The sequence below is a fragment of the Porites lutea genome, chromosome 14, assembly GCF_958299795.1.
Source record: "Porites lutea chromosome 14, jaPorLute2.1, whole genome shotgun sequence".
Classification (NCBI taxonomy): Eukaryota; Metazoa; Cnidaria; class Anthozoa; order Scleractinia; family Poritidae; genus Porites; species Porites lutea.
Window position 1 is genome coordinate 12,018,731 of NC_133214.1, and position 16,479 is coordinate 12,035,209.

General features: G+C 37.8%; 1 protein-coding gene across 1 annotated transcript; it reads right to left on the reverse strand.

Annotated features, from left to right (window-relative positions):
- Window positions 1-258: 258 nt before the first annotated feature.
- On the reverse strand, window positions 259-14,483 carry LOC140924612 (uncharacterized). The gene is made up of 15 exons (XM_073374632.1): window positions 14,401-14,483; window positions 13,892-13,977; window positions 13,063-13,169; window positions 12,012-12,108; window positions 10,940-11,053; window positions 10,177-10,239; window positions 8,519-8,584; window positions 6,965-7,091; window positions 6,177-6,280; window positions 5,526-5,617; window positions 5,304-5,351; window positions 2,753-2,921; window positions 2,555-2,607; window positions 2,015-2,131; window positions 259-1,381 (listed from the first exon to the last, which is right to left on the reverse strand). Exons 1-15 carry the CDS (start codon window positions 14,456-14,458, stop codon window positions 1,357-1,359), a joined length of 1,326 nt encoding a protein of 441 aa, XP_073230733.1. The 5' UTR covers window positions 14,459-14,483; the 3' UTR covers window positions 259-1,356.
- Window positions 14,484-16,479: the final 1,996 nt, after the last annotated feature.

A 16,479-nucleotide genomic window follows, 5' to 3' on the forward strand; every position in this document is an offset into this window, starting at 1 on the left:
TTCTTTTTTATGGGAAGTGCCTCATTTTGTCGCCAACTGCATGTGTACTGGTACAGTGGAACCTCGTTAATACGGTCATCAATGGGCCAAAAATATTTGGGCGTAATAACGAGGTGGCCGTATTAACGAGGGTTTCTTTTTAAGAAAGTGTATGGTCATTTTTGCCGGGCGGCCAAAAAAAGCCGCAGTACTAACGAGGCAACCGTACTACCACGGTGGCCGTTAGGCGGGGTTCTCCTATATTAGGAAAGTTGCAGTGGAGGCACTACGGCCATTAAGAGACCTGTCTTGGTTTGGGATTTATCAGGAATGTCTAGCATTTCCTGACTTTTTATTTGCAAGAAAAGCCGTTTTCGTTCTGACAGTAACGTTTCTTCTTTTATTTAACCACGGAACGTAGTTTTGTCAGCTTGAGCTGGTTAACATAAAAGCTGTGCATTTTTATGTATACATTTATCAGAGCTCTTTCTAAATATGACATACATGTGAAAATATTTATATATATATATGTAAAATCAAGGATAAATCTGTGATTAAGATTTCTTCACTAACTATTATTGGAAAAAATAGACAAAGCCTTTTTACGCTGTTATTCATATACTGTGGTGTTCTTTTCATACGGCCACACCCTGAGAGTAGACCCTCCTTTTGTCCTCAGTTTTCTTAAAGCGGGAGGAGAAAAGGGGGCTTTTCCAGAATCTCGTCAAGCTTTTGAAGTCGCCGCAGCCCGCCCTTCTGGACTAGTCAATCTTACTTTCTCTGGTCAAAGTGGTTTTTCGGGTGCGAGCTTCTGTTTATTGATAAACCGATGGTCATAACTGAACCCTGCTGTACCAAGCGCCAAACTATTAGGGCCTGGGTTCGAAACTGTATACTAACAACATGTAACGCATGCTCAACAAAGCTCTTATTCGATTCATGCGGAGTCTAAATACGCCAAAATCGTGAAAGCGAAAGAACTGCTAAATAGCATTCCTTTGACATGAATGGTCACACTGTCGGATTTCATCCACAAAATCAATATATAAAACCACATCGGAGTCAACAGTAGAAAATGTGTGTGCTACGTCTGGTGAAGTCGCCGATCCGTTGTCAGTGGCGAATGAACTTGAAAGCAATTGCATCTACTGGTAATTATTCCTTTGGGTCACTTCACTTGTTGAGAGGCGCGGAAAACGTGAATCCTTTCACATGGTTACCATAGGAGGCTCCAGACGGACGTAGAAACAACTCGTACTGGTAACGCACTTTAATAACTCAGTTGCGGGCATCAGTTGTTTAACTTGCTCGAGACAATCTCTGACCCATAGTCGCGGCCTTGTTAAATCATCTGTGACACATAATCACGGTCCTCTGCTAAATCCGAATTACGTAGGAATCACTAAAAAAAAGTGAACGGCAATCTGTAACGCTCATCATTTTCCGCCCAGCGCAGGGCACCGCTCACAACAAACATTTTTCCCGGGCTTGGCACCCCTGAAAATTCCCGCCCGTGGCGCCGTCAACAATTCTTTCCGCGCTTATTTCCTATGTCTTTTGTCCACTAGAAGTGTATGTTAACAAAACAGTCCTTTTATTGCGCGCAGGAGGCAACATGAAAAGAACGCCTTTTCTTTGGCAAACAGAGCTACCATTGTCTGAACTTGCGGTGAACGATACAAGAAATCTTTTTAACTTGGCGAGTTGACAGAAAAGTACTACTTCTCTTCTCAAGTGAGGAAGCAATTTAAACGTCTGTCCATTCGATTTTTTACCATCACGCTATTGTTTACGAAAGCGCTTAAGAGCGAATTTTGTTGAGATCACCTCGCTTTAGAAACATTTACATGTACCTCGAAAACTGGAAAGCATTATTCATCTTTTCGGGCCAAGTTGGAGTCCTTTCACCCCATCTGAAATCTAATTTCGTTTCCCTTGAAAAACCAGGTACAGACCATTACAACATTACATTTTTGATTAACACTTAGAACGTGGCACATTGGATTAAGGTTATAAAATAAATTTGAAATTTCACCTGTGAGTAATGTACCGGACCCAGCGGAAGGGACTGTAGGCTTTATCGCGATCCTGTACTCGCAGGTATCGAATTTGTAGTCCAGAGCAGATATACATCGGTATTTCAAATTCCAAACTAAAATAATTACGAAAAGTAAAGAACACTATATGAGTGTATTTATAAACGGCAGAACAGTAATAACGAGAATGTATTTAATTGGTAACTTCATTTACCCTACAAGAAATACAGCACGAAAGAAATAAGAATACGGTTAGAAGCTATTTAAAGGTGATTTACAAAGTGGGACTTCATATCATAGAACTTATCGTACATGACTACGACGTCACGTGCTCTCTACTCTCCAAACGAGAGATTTGGACTCAAAATCTCCAAATTAAAACTTCGTCTGCTAGCAGCTTTCAAAAGCTGAACAGAAATCCTAAAGCATAAATATTCAAATGAATGCTTAAGACTACTACTTTCCTATGGTGCTGCATGTTCATTACGCTGTACAAAGTACTTAAAAATAAGAGGAATTAATCGCTCTTCAAAACTTACCTTACGGGACCAATCTCCTTTCTAGCAGATTTTCGTTTTTCACCCATATGGACCTAAAAGAGAGAAGAAACTTGATTAATCAGTTTTCCCGTCTGGTTTGTTGCTGTAACTGCGTTTGCTACCCTCTTTTACGGATCTCAACACTGCGCACCGAAGTCGCGCAGCGTTACAAACCATTTTTTATTGTTACTGATTTACCTTGACAGAAGCAGAAATCTCTGAGCCACCCTGTAGCTTTGCTATGTTCCAGTACCAGGCCTTCTCAGATGACTTGAACTCTGCTGTTCGAGTCCCGGATGTTACCTTATGGGACACACTAACGGCCGATTTTGGCACTGGTAACTTCATGACTATGTTATTAGCACAGCTAGAAGAGACAGGAAATGAAAACAACATAGGCACGTTAAACGTGCATGAGCTATTTTGAATGCTTCAGTGTAACTATAATACTTCGGTGTAACCTTACCAAGAGTGATGAATCTATACCTTTTTCATCCTAAATGTAGATTTGGTTTTTGTGCGAAATTGGGCATTGCACTACCGTACATAAATGAAAACGCGAAACGCTCAGCTGAGTCGATCCTCAACCTATATATTCACTTTCCTCTGTCTTTCCCTGTTACATCTGGTGCAAGTTAAACAAATTGTTAAAGTAAAATAAATTTCTACTCACCAAACGTTGATTAGAAGGAAAACTCTAAGGTTTCCTCGGAGTTTCTTAAGCCAAAATGTGGCTCATCGAATACTGAATAGTTACGAAGTACCAGGATTTTTATCATTGAGGTGGATGGTTGCATCATCATAATTCACGAGGTTTTCACGTGCGATTCTACTCAGTGAAACAGTCTTTAACTCCGACAACTTATTTCTCCGTGTTTTAAAAGCTATTGCTTCTTAAAAGACAAGAGCCTTTTTTAAGGCATTGGTTACAAAACGAAACAGGTCTTCATACGTCCAAGTTACTATTTATCATTGTGAAAAGCCAATCTGCATGAGATGTACAGTCACACAGCTGGCACGTGAAAGTGTTGGACTTTGCTCCCTTTCGTGGTTCGTACGTGAGGGAATTCGAGTTATCACACAGTAAAGTAGTGAACAGAATTATAAAAATAACTCTTGCACACAATTTGCACGTGAAGATGTTGGTCTTTGGCCCTTTTACAATTCGTACGTAAAAAAAAAAGGCAAATTATTTACTACAAAATTTTCTCAAGCGATTTTAAGAAATCACCTCGGCTTCATTACAACATCTGCAATTAAATTATGTTTCATGCAACGTCAAGGTTGATAACCTAACATTTATAAACATTTGTGAGACAGTCTTTAACTCCGACAACTTATTTCTTCATGTTTTAAAAGCTATTGCTTCTTAAAAGACAAGAGCCTTTTTAGGGCATTGGTTACTAAACGAAACAGGTCTTCATACGTCCAAGTTACTATTATTATTGTGAAAAGCCAATCTGCATGAGATGTACAGTCACACAGCCGGCACGTGAAAGTGTTGGACTTTGCCCCCTTTCGTGGTTCGTACGTGAGGGAATTCGAGTTATCACACAGTAATCTAGTAAACAGAATTATAAAAATAACTCATGCAAACAATTTGCATGCGAAGATGTTGGTCTTTGGCCCTTTTACAATTCGTTCGTAAAAAAAAAGGCAAATTGTTTTACTACAAAATTTTCTCAAGCGATTTTAAGAAATCACCTCGGCTTCATTACAACATCTGAATTAAATTATGTTGCATGCAACGTCAAGGTTGATAGCCTAACATTTATTAACTTCCAAGAAAATTATCAAACTGTCGAAATATATTTCTACTTGTATCATGTTACTCCACTCAATACAACAGTATCTAATTATTGTGTCAACTAGCTTCTTCCAATTTTATTCCCTAACGCTACTGTTTCTACTCATCTTTACTAAATAAAATACGTTTCAGGAACTATAATTTTTAGTATGCTGGAAGGATGTATCATGTTGTTCACTTATTATTCTTTTTTTTTGTTTTGCCAGAACGAAAAAGGTCTGTTGAACTTTGTAGGCAAGAGAATAATATTTTTAAAGCTTGTTTACAGGATTAACAATACTCGGTAGAGCTTTCACAAAAATAAGCTGCCTTTTTAAACTTCTAAAACCACATTTTATAGGGCGCATACTTTCGAGTTAAAGTCTATATCTAAATATCAATCATTGCTTCATTGGAAGAGCTTTGAAAATGATCTTTTATACTCTACCCAGTTGTAGCAGGTGAAACAGAACTCATACTGACGTGCGTTGTACCGATAGCCGAATTAGGTCAGAAATGCCTTGAAGCAGCTGCATCACTGTACACAGCGTTTGAATCATGAAGATATTTAATGTAATTCTTCCAAACACCTGTAGCCGTAATAAGAGACGGAAAAATTGTGAAGAATCAAGATGGCGATCTCAAAGTGTCCTTGTTCGACCTTTACCAATGCCATGTTTAAATAGATGCCAAGATCTCACTGGTTCCTAAGCATCAACTCATAGTACCTTCAACCTTATTGGCTCTTGCAACAAACATCCCAACATACAAAGCCACAAAGATACAAAGCCACAAAGATACATACGCTCACACCACTGACATATGAGCTATTTTTTCAAAATAGCTCAACAAAAAAGAACCTTTTTGAATTGGTCTTGGAGCTAAAATTTTGTAAAGTCTGCCACAGAGGCCACGTCAACCACTCTACAGTTATCCATATGTTGTTTTATTTCGTTGCATTACCTGGATGTAGGCACGTTACATCTAAGTTTGAGCACAACTTCAAGAACCCTAAAAGCAAATATTCATTACCTGTTAGCATGTAGAAGCCTTTTGATTACCCCAGTATCAAAGGCTGCCTATTCAATGTGATCGCGGGGACTCTGGCATTAAGAAAGGACAAGAGTGACAAAATAATTTTTATTGCGGTTTTACATAGTCGGTGTAATTTACACATGGACTTACTTGGAATCTTCATCTTCATCGACAAAAGCAATCAGGGTGAATGGAAGGCTTGACTGTGGTGCTTCGGAAAGTCTGTACTTCATGACGATAAACTGTTAAAACAGGAGGAATAAAACATGCCATTCATAGACGTTTTTGGGTGCGACTTATTTCAGAGCTAGACAAATTAACGATCACTTTTACCATGCTGATCGCTTTTACGTCAGACAACTAGAGGACACGATAGTTCTGGCGAGGGCTAGATAACTTAGTATTGGACACCAGCAGTGATTTCGAAGGAGTACAAGGAGAATTCAAGAATCCAATCCGGCTTTTACTAACCGTTTACTAACCGTTTTCCGACGGACATAAACGAGTTGACGATAATTGTTTTGAAAGCAGAGAAAAGATACCTAAGGACTTGGCCTGAATCTACACCAAAGTTGGAGCTTACTCAAAGGAGACTCCAGGGTGGTAATTTCGCAGTTATGGAGATCAGCTCAGTACCCTTGGTACCAGAGACTTCTTCCCGCCGCTCGCGGCCTGCGGCCGACACCCAAACATCCCACCGCACGCGAGACACAAACCTCTGGTACCCACGGTTATAACTTAGTGGCGGTGTTGTTTCAAGAATGCGCAGCCTTCAGCTTCAAATGAGAAAGAGCGTCTTACCTCGCCTTCTGGTGGCTTTACGACAAGTATTCTGGTTGTTTCAAAGTTGGACAAGTCGACAGACTCATGGAATATACAATTGTCAAGCCTTACAGCAACACTGTCTACAAAGCAAAGAATAAGAATTGGTGCTCTCCATACACTTTGCAAACGTGCGTAGCTATCATCTAATAGCCTCTAGTAACAATTTATATCTCGACTTGAGTCTAGACATGACAGTTGTCACGGTGTAGCTATCAGGCAGGTTGGAAATGAAAGTGCTTTCCATTAAGCTAAAATTTCCGCAAAGTTCGGCCGAAACTAAAAAAGATGGTCTAGGAGGCAACCTTCCGGAAAATGTGGTTCATCTCCAGTCCCGGAATCCGACCAAAATTTGAAATCAAGGTGGCCGCCCGTTACAGCAAGAGCTGCATCACACTGATCTTATGGAAAAAATGGAGCTCTAAACAGCCTAATGGAGAGTAAACAGATGCCGGTTTCCTTGTCGTTTCTAGTTTCAAGGTCACCCTTAATCTACACTTAGTAGAAATTTGCTCCTAAACGTAAAGCTAACTGGTTTTAATAGTTCAAAATCTCCTGCAATTGGGCAATGAGTCTTCGGTGACATTTCGCTAATCTGTGCGCGTCTATCCTTGAAAATCAACCTTGCCATTTGCCGAATTAAAATGAATGGAAACTGACTTTATCGCCTTTAACCTTCATTCTTTCTTTAGTCGTCTGCTGAAGCAAAAAGTTTAGTCTTCAGAAAAAGTTCAGCTAGCAACATATCAGTAAGATTGTCTACTTACCTTGAGACGTAAGGCTGGATTTGTCGACGAAGAAATCATCAGTCAGTCCAATCCGGATTTCAGGATTTCCAACAACAAAACTCTTCATTTGAATGCAACCGTCTACTTCACTTCTTAAAACGTTTCCCTGGAAACAAAAGTTAAGATAAAGGTCTCTCTCCCTTTTCTTTTCCGTATTACTGGACATACCCTGCTAATGTTAACAGTGAATTACACATTGAAGCTTGTTTTAGTTTTCAAAGCCGTCTTTAAAATTCGTCCTCAAGTGATACAGAAAAATTAAGTAGAACAAACGGAAATGAGCTACAGCCCCAGTAAAAAAAAACTTGGAACACTTCCGATTTTTGGGCATGCTCAGTACAGTCCCCTCGTCCACGTGCAGTGTTGTCAACAAGCGCAGTTTTGGAAAGCTTGAGCGATTTTCGACTTTGTGAAGGGGAGGGGGAAGTCGACTAAGTGTTCCAAATCTTTTGTCCGGGGTTGTAGAGGTAACTGCCAAAAAAAAGCTTTAAAACAGAGGTGAGGAAACTCTGCAGACAGCAAATCCAAAAGAAGGTACATATGGACAAAATTAATTTATTCCCCCTCTGAAAGTGTTTTTGAAAAGACGCCGTTTGAAGTTATTTGAGCTGTAAAACCTTACTTCGAAGTCGAGCACTACGCTACGTCGTGTCCCTGATAATAAAAAAATTACAGCTTCCAAAGGTTGGGACAAAAGTAGTTAGAGGCTTTTCATTTTTGGCCGAATTATCGCTTCTGGCTGGGCATTTACTAGATTTCATTTTCGTTGGAAAGGTTACCAACTTCGCGAGGGTCTTGAACTTTTTGAAAGAAAGTGTGGGTAGGTAGTAGAATCAAATCTAAATACAGTCGAACCTCCACAAATGGCCACCTCTCTACAACGGTAACGGCCACTAACGCGTGTCCCCAACTGCCAAAATAACCTCTCGAAAACGGCCAGTTTTTTTTCGCGACTGATGAAAAAGTCCAGAATGGTCACGAATTGGCACGTTTATTATCAATCGGGGCTATCGTATTTTGATTTTTGTTTCATTTATACTGCTGCACTAAGCAAAATTGCTACAATACTTATAGCGAATGTTGCGAACTATGCTCGTATAGAGATAAAATACACAAAAAGCTTAAATTATGTCTTGAATCAAAATATTAAAACGTGACAAAACGCGAGCATAGTTCGCAACATTCGCTATAAGTATAGTAGCAATTTTTGCTTAATGCAGCAGTATAAATTGCTTACTGTGTCCCATAATCATACTGTATGACTGGATTACCATGGGACACAGTAAGCATGAACTTTGCACAAAAAACATGTTGTACTCCCTAAAACAAATTGTTATATACAGGTGTAAACACCCCTACCTCCCCATAACGGCCACCTCTCCACAATGTCCACTTTTTTCTGTACCCAAGGTGGCCGTTGTGGTGTAGAGGTTCGACTATACTTACTCAACTTCCGTGGCACGTCCCTTCAAATGAAAATACAGTATCTGTTGTAATGAGCGCACCCCACTTATACGTAAATACATCACTTACATCTGAACTAATCAACACTGTAAGTCTCTCCAGTAAATCCATAAACACCTCACTTTTGTTTCCTCTCTAAATGGAACCAGAAGGAATGTCAATTTTACACACTATATTTCCTAAACTAGCTAGCCTGACCGATCTTTAAATTTACAGTCAACGGAGGGGTGCTTAGAAAGGGCAGCACTTCAGTCAATAGGAAAGTTATTAAATTTTCTTTAGTACTAAAATAAACTTATTTTGGCAGGCAATGTTCATACACTTGTAAATGAACAAGAACTTCTCTAAGAGACAAGAAAAGGATCTTTTCTGTTGAAGACAGCACACGTTATGTTTAACAAATCAGAGAGAAATTAAGAAGCTTCCCTAGTGATACCATTTCTCATTAAAAACGTGAGGGGTAGGAAATGCTTCTTCCTTTTTTTGGGGGGGGGGGGGGGGACCTAAACGTTGTGTAAAAGAAAGGGCCCACTGTAGCCAGCGACTGAATCACGAAGGAAACAGGGATGAGATCGGATGTAAGTGTTGCAGGTCAAAATGAAATGAAGGTTACAATGGTTTTAGCCTACAAGTAGTTGATTTTCAATTTCCTTTGTCTCCTTGCCCTTCGTAATCAGTCATGATTATGGATAATTATGGTTTGGAAACAAAGAAACTAAAAAAATAAGAATCAACCTAGGTTGAAACCATTTTGATCTAAAACATGAGCATATTGCTTCAGTACATATTGCTGAGATTTGTACAATGTAGAGATCTGTGAGATCTGTACAGATCTGATCAGATCTCACAGATCTGTACAGATCTTGCCCACCCCCATGAAAGTCAGATTGACTACATGTATGAAGTCATTAGGGTCTATATCCCCTACCCTTTTTGAACAATGTCAAGGATCATTTATGTCTTCTTCTAAATTGATGTATATATAAGGATGAAGGAGACAAGGCCTGTAGCTTACTGATGCTGTTAAATACTGAAATTATATGAACTGAACAGGTTTTTAAACACAGCTAGCAGGATCTTCATTGCTATAGCAGTCCAACCAGGTTTAAACATGACCTCCCACTAGGCTGACCAGTGCTCTTCAGAACTGAACTAAGTTGGTGGCTGTACATATTAGCATTGTTTGAACAAGGACACTAATTCAAAAGAAAGTGCTAATAATCATTAAATTTATTCTGAGAAAGTTGTCTATAATTTTCTATTATTCCTTTAAGGTCTTTTTAATTTAAAGCTGGATACCAGAGGTTTTTTTGTGGTGGGTTACCTTGGTCTTGCCCACAGGACAAAACCATGAGTGGTGAAGCTTTTCATATAGGTCACTATAAAGACTTGATGAAACTGGAAAATGTAGAGTATAAAAAGTCTCTGGTACCCAGGGTATTCAAAACCAATCTTGGAGCAAAAGAGTATATACGTCACTTTGGTATAGACTGGGACTGACTCTGCAGTAGGGAGCGTGGAGGAGGTTAAAGAGAAAAATTGGAGAGGGCTCCCTAAGTGGTAGTCTGGTGAGGGTTCCACTACCCTTTTCCCCTCCCCAATCCACTGTTCAGTTTAATTTGTTTCGCTCACCCCGTTTTCGCGGAGCCTGGTCCCAGGCTACTCTTGTAGAGAGCTAAAACTGCAAAATAGCTCACAATATTCAAATAAACAAAATTAATACCAACCTTTCCTAAAACAACAGGTTTGTTAGCAGCAGTGCTGGGCAAGGACATCTTTTCTACACCAAACTAAGAACAGAGAAAAAATATATGCCCTTTCACTTGATCACTAGAGGAGATGTTAAGGCAGATTATACATTGTACTAGCTGACACTCTTACATATGTACAGTTTATAAAAATCAATAAATGGTTGAAATCCAATAGAAAACTTTTTCACAGAATGTTTGGATAGCACTCATTGAATTTCTTAGGATTTTAAAGGAATAAAGGGAAATTGAAGTTTATTGCAAATTAAAATAGCAACCCTGTTAAAAAAAAAAAAAAATAAAAATAAAAAAATAACAAATAAACATACGTCTTACATTCCACTGAGGATGGATTTGATGGTTTCAGTTAACTTTCATTGGCAAAAGAATTCAGGAAACAATATCATTGTTGAAAATAATTATCCTACAGATAGGACTCAAGGGTACGCTTCAAACACTTGAATCAAGTGTGTCAGATAGGGTTACAGATGATACAGCACAATACAAAATCAGTACATCTAATTGCTTGACAATCAATTTTAGAGTGATTTCTATACATTCTTAATTTAGATGCAAACAATCAGAGATGGTTTAAGTAAACTTAAATACATGTACATGTTTATCAAAATTTCAATAAACATATTGTGCCTCAATTTTATCCCAATCCTTTGTTCACTTTGAGTTTAACTATTTTCTTTTGCAAAGGAAGTTACATTTAAAATAGATGACATATCACACACACCACAGTTCCTCCAGTGCATTGCCGTATATTATCTTCCGATGCTGTGGCCACTGGCTGGTTGCAAATATATGCTTTAAGGCTTTCAGTTGATGTGACCTGCACATAGCCAAAGTCCTGTGAAAAGGAATATAAGATTGATATACAATAAATTAAAAATTATATAGTTAGCATATTGTTTTATACATCATTTCATGTACTGCACTGCATGTATTACAGCTGAAGTTTGACCTTGACCTGAGGGCATGTGGTATGCTGACTGTATGAAAATCTTTTTCATTGCTCCAAGCAGTTTACTATTTTGGTTGCCAATTGCTGAGTAAAGAAAGTTTCTGCGACTAAAATTGCAGAGAAAGATACCAATTTGGTGAGGCCTGTGTGGCAGTATTCAATTTTACAGTGTATGTCATGTGCCGAACTGTATTAGATCATTATTAGATCATGGTCTTTCTAAATTAAAGTAACACTAAGATCATGAAACATATGAGATATTATTTGTGCTCCATTTTATTTGTAACAAATTTCCTTTTCCACCCTGGCTGTTTAGTTGTTAAGTCTTGACATCTTGTTTGTTCCTCAAATTTGATTGCAGTAGTTGGGCAACCAATTGATTACCTACTTGTTTAACTCTTCATGACATAATGTAATTATCACCCAATGTCTTTTTCTGGCAACCAATATAATACATGTGTGTCTGGGAATCATTTTTACATTATTTAAGGTTGTCAAAATGCAACTTTGAAAAAAACGTAGCTTCAAAGCACTGTAAAACCCTACCCAACTATTTCAGGCCTTAAACGACTCTTCTTATTAAGAAGCAAAAATATATATATATTATTATTATAAAATAAAAAACTAATACTTCTAAATGAAAAGTTCCAGACCAGGGCTTCAGACAGCAAAAAAAAAAAAAGATATTTCAGCCCAAATCTGTACATAATTTTTGACCAAAAGAGTTTAAATCTACTCTTTTCTGTAGAGCTTATACATCTGGAATGGTTTAAAGGGGGTTACACTGGAATGTACACTATCTTACTTAATTGTTTTACTGAAAAAAAAAATAAACAAAACTCACCAGTACTTCATCCAGTAACTCATAAATAAGAGGAAAATTAGACTTGATTGACTCCTCATTCAGAACACCACAATAATCTTTACACAAATCTGAAACTCTAGCGAAAAAACTGCTGATCACTCAGGCTACCAATTAACAAAACCATTGATATTACATGAATTTTACTTTCCCTCCTCCCTGTTTCTTTTGATTTTCTTGCACTTTCCTTTTCTTTTCAAGGGCACAAAAGTACATGTAAGGCCTTATTTCAGTCTCAAGCAAAATTTTTATTAGGATAAAATTAAGATTGCCTTTTTAGAGGATATGCAGGTGGGTATGGAACTGTATTTATGTTGAAATTTTCAGGTCAGCTTATTAATTTTTTTCCTTTTCTTTATCCTTTTTTGCATTGTTTTCCAGACCTTAAGGCTAAATCATGTTTACTTGTGTATATAGTGTGAGAGGTTTTTCCCTGGACTTGTTAAGGTACAGGCAAGGTGCCAGTTGCTTATGACTCTGAGAGTGGGCCTGATGACATCACAAGTGGTACATTAGGGCCATGGATATGCATGGGTGTGACGGTTAAGGTGTTTACTACCACAGTTATGATTGGCATTTCTAATTATATAACTAAAACATTAGAACGAACATTTAAAACAGCCTGAGAAATCGGGACCTTGGAATGGTGATAGTGGATCAAATTATGCTAAATTGCCTAACACCTGAAGATTACATAACCAATGGTTAACAAAAGAATATGAACAGAAATCAGATTAATGCTTAACAATTATTGGACAAGGTTGAGCAACATATTGTGATTTGTCAGTGGCGAGCAGATCAGGCTGAGGCAAATAATAATTTGATCTGTGAGACATTGACAAATCATTATTATTATTTTTTCAATAACTGAGTTCAATAATTATTCTTTCATTATTTGATCACCTAGTTTGTTTTTTTAGTGAATATCTTCAGGAAGCAAAGCAATATGCCATGTTTACACAATGGAGAAAAGCATGGTTTCATTTATGCAGGAGCAAAATATTATTTATTTATTTATTTATTTATTTATTACCTGGTAAGAACTTCAACTGCAAAAGCTGGTGAGATATTGAACTTTGTAATGCAGACAAAATACAGGCCATTTCTTTTAATAAAGATAAAATTGACCCCATCGACATTCTGGAATAGACACACAATTCATACAGAGAGTTAACACAACCTTGGCCATTTATTCAAGAATTCTCTTCTCACTGACATTATCCTTCATGTCAATCAACAGTCAAAAGCAATAGAATAAGATTAGACAACCACACTTAGCTGTATACATATACATTGACGTTATTGTCTGCTGGAAAAATAAATGGCAAACTGCAACAGCAAGGGGTAGGCCAGGTAACCTGCAAGTCACTCCCCATCTTCCACGAAATGATAACACAGAGCTACAGCATTGACACGCCAATATGCAATATCATTGCCCAGGTAAATGACAAACCAAACCCTAACTATGTATTAGTATATTGCCATCGGATGAAATCAAATACTGTACAAATAATTTCTTGAATTAAGGGTACAAACTTTGCTCTCTATTTCACAGGGGGGCTTTGACAATGATTCCAACTGACTCCCCTGACTGAACCACTTTAAAATCAACTGGAAATAACAATATAAAATATGAATAAACCCACGCTTGTTTTTTTAAACAGCTAGGCTCACCTTCTTCCTTTTCTAATTTCATGCCGGCAACTCATGTTATAATGAAATTTAGTTGCCTTTTCTGCTTTTTTGTTATTTCATACTTACATTATTCAGCCATCTCCTTTGTACCCAGTTATTACAAGGCTACTAAAATATCAACATAACAGTGTTCCTTGCTACAAGGCTTTTTATAATATTCTACTTACAAAAATAGGAGGCAAACTATTGTTGCTGGCAGTTTTGATTTTTTGGAAAAATATCTCTGGTGTCCCTTTTACACCATCTCCTCTGTCTGCAAAATAACTTAAGGATAATTGTGATGTACCAATAAATGCAATTCAAATAAAAATGGATATAAATAAATAAATAAATAAAATATGATGGAACGACTATAATGTGCAGTCTGTCTACTTCGAATTGGAATATGATTAACCTTACATAGCAAAGGCATCAGTGAAAGCTTACAATAAAAGTTGGATGAGTAGCACCCGACTACAACTTCTCACATATACGCCAGCTCGTTATATTGCTACCGCAAGAAATACATGGATAACAGTTGTGGGAAAGATGAAATCAGATGTGAATTTGGTGCCAATTACATTGACTGCCACTGAACACGGAAATCATATTATTAACTACCATTTCAAGCGTTATAATTACATGCCAGGCTTCCAGCACAATAAATATTACTATGGAACTACTTTTAAAAGGATACAGTCGCGAAATATAAGTGTATCTCCACGAGACGACAAGATAAAGAAATGAGACAACATGGCGGATTGACTTACACTCTATTGACAGATACATGAGAGGCAACTTCTTTTCCAGCATAACCGCTGTTAAAAAGTTGCGTGCTCAGGTTTATTTTAGAGGCTGGGGTCAGTTTTCCGTCTTATTATCCAAGGGACGCTAATTAAATAACTGAGAGCCATTATTTTATTCTGTTTATTTAATTTCATTTGTTTCGACGTTCTATAACTACAAAGAAAAGAAAGATCATTTCATTTTCAAGCTTGCTCCTTCCAGACCCGCCAACTCTCTCGATTCTTTTCGTGAGTCTCACGATTTTTGACGTTTCTCACGACCTCACGAGTCAAAACTCCTAACCTTAACTCTTTTTTCCAAATATTGACCACAATTTTTTATAAGCATCGTTTCTGGAAAATAACAAGAAAAGCAGTGGGATCAAACATCAATGTTTCTCCATATGATTTTTCGCAGCCTGTCACGGTCTACTGATCTTGAGAGTAGTACCCCGTGTGGAGCAGTACTCACTGTTACATTAATTTCACCCCATCTGATGCAATCCAAGACAGTCTTGCATTCTGGATTCCACGCTTTGAATTCCGGATAACAGGTGCAGTCGAACCTAGACAACCGCTTTATTTATTTATTTTTTGAGGTTATGACTTTAAGAAAACCAAGGTCCTTGAACTATGAAACAATATCTAAGGATGAGTCAGACATACTGAAGGTTTACTTCCAAGGGCTGTTTTTTCTTGGATATTCTCATAAGAAAAATCCATACTGTTTAGTGTCTTTAGTCGACTCCAGCTGCAGAGATTATCAAGGTCAAGTTGAAATAAGGCACGGTCCTGCTGAGGGCTATCAACAATCTGAGAGGTCTTACAGTCATCAGCATACACTGAGCATATAGGGCTATAGACTATTCCCTGGAGAGATGCAATCTGGGAGATAACACCTCATTATTGAGTGATTATTACGGACCGTTTTCTTTGTACCTGAAGAAAGCCCTTCCATTTTCTCTTAGTTTAACCTTCTCAATACCGACCCCTGTTATTGCGGGCAGCAAACACTTTTTCTTGCCCAAATAACAGTTTCTGATAGAAAGTCAACCACTTTTTATTGACACTTCATGGCCGGGTTTGCCGATTATACTGGATTCCGGAATCCAACTTTGTGGACTCAGGATTACTTGTCAGTGGAACCTGGATTCCGGATTACAATCGTTTGCGGGATTCCGAATTCCCAGAGCTAGAAGTATCGGGTAGCAAAGCCGAGGATTTTGGGCTGCAAAAGCAAAAATTTTGAGGATTCCAGAATACCGGATTACCTTACATGGGAGCGATACATTAACCAGGAACTGAATCACCGTCCAGTTTGCATCAACAACTTAGCGTTGAAGGAATGTAGATTTCCTAAGTCAGCAAAACCACACGGTTCTCACTGAGTAATGAATAATAATAACTGAAGAAAATTTACTTATTATAAAAACCGTCCTAATTTCCCAAGTTCTTGAGCCCGATTCCAGATAGCATAAGGCTTATTTCGATATCAGTGTTCTTGTTTCATTCTCTCTGGTATCCGTCTGTTATCCAATTAATGGTTAACTTCTCAATCCGAACTTTACTGTAAAGAGAGCTTTTGCTAATCCTTCCGGGCTATATATAACAGGAAATAACTTGCATATAGCTCATACAAGAGAGTTTTCGCTTACGGGTCGGCGTGGTACTGTAGAAAATTTAACTAAAGTATAAACACCTCTAATTGGTCGCAAGAGTCTGTTAGTTCCATAAACAATAAATATTATTCTGTTTTAAAAATGTTTTGATTTGGTAAAGAATAGCTCAATTTGTTTATTTAGATAATTGGCCCAATTCTTTCTTTCGTAACGTTCCATTTTTTTCAATCATGCAATGGTAATGTGCAGCATGACTCGGCCAGCTAATATTAAAGCCAGACTCTCATTTTAAGAGACAGCTAAGCCTTCAAACCTCATGTAGAATGAGATAGTCATGAATACTTTAAATGATGCTTATATTGTAATTTTAAT

Coding starts and splice junctions, on each gene's coding strand:
- LOC140924612 (XM_073374632.1), bottom strand. CDS start 14,458: ATGTTGTCTCATTTCTTTATCTTGTCGTCTCGTGGAGATACACTTATA. Junction 11,054..12,011: donor AGTTACTGGATGAAGTACTG/GTGAGTTTTGTT, acceptor TCCTTTTCACAG/GACTTTGGCTATGTGCAGGT. Junction 5,352..5,525: donor GATGAAGATGAAGATTCCAA/GTAAGTCCATGT, acceptor ATTTGCTTTTAG/GGTTCTTGAAGTTGTGCTCA.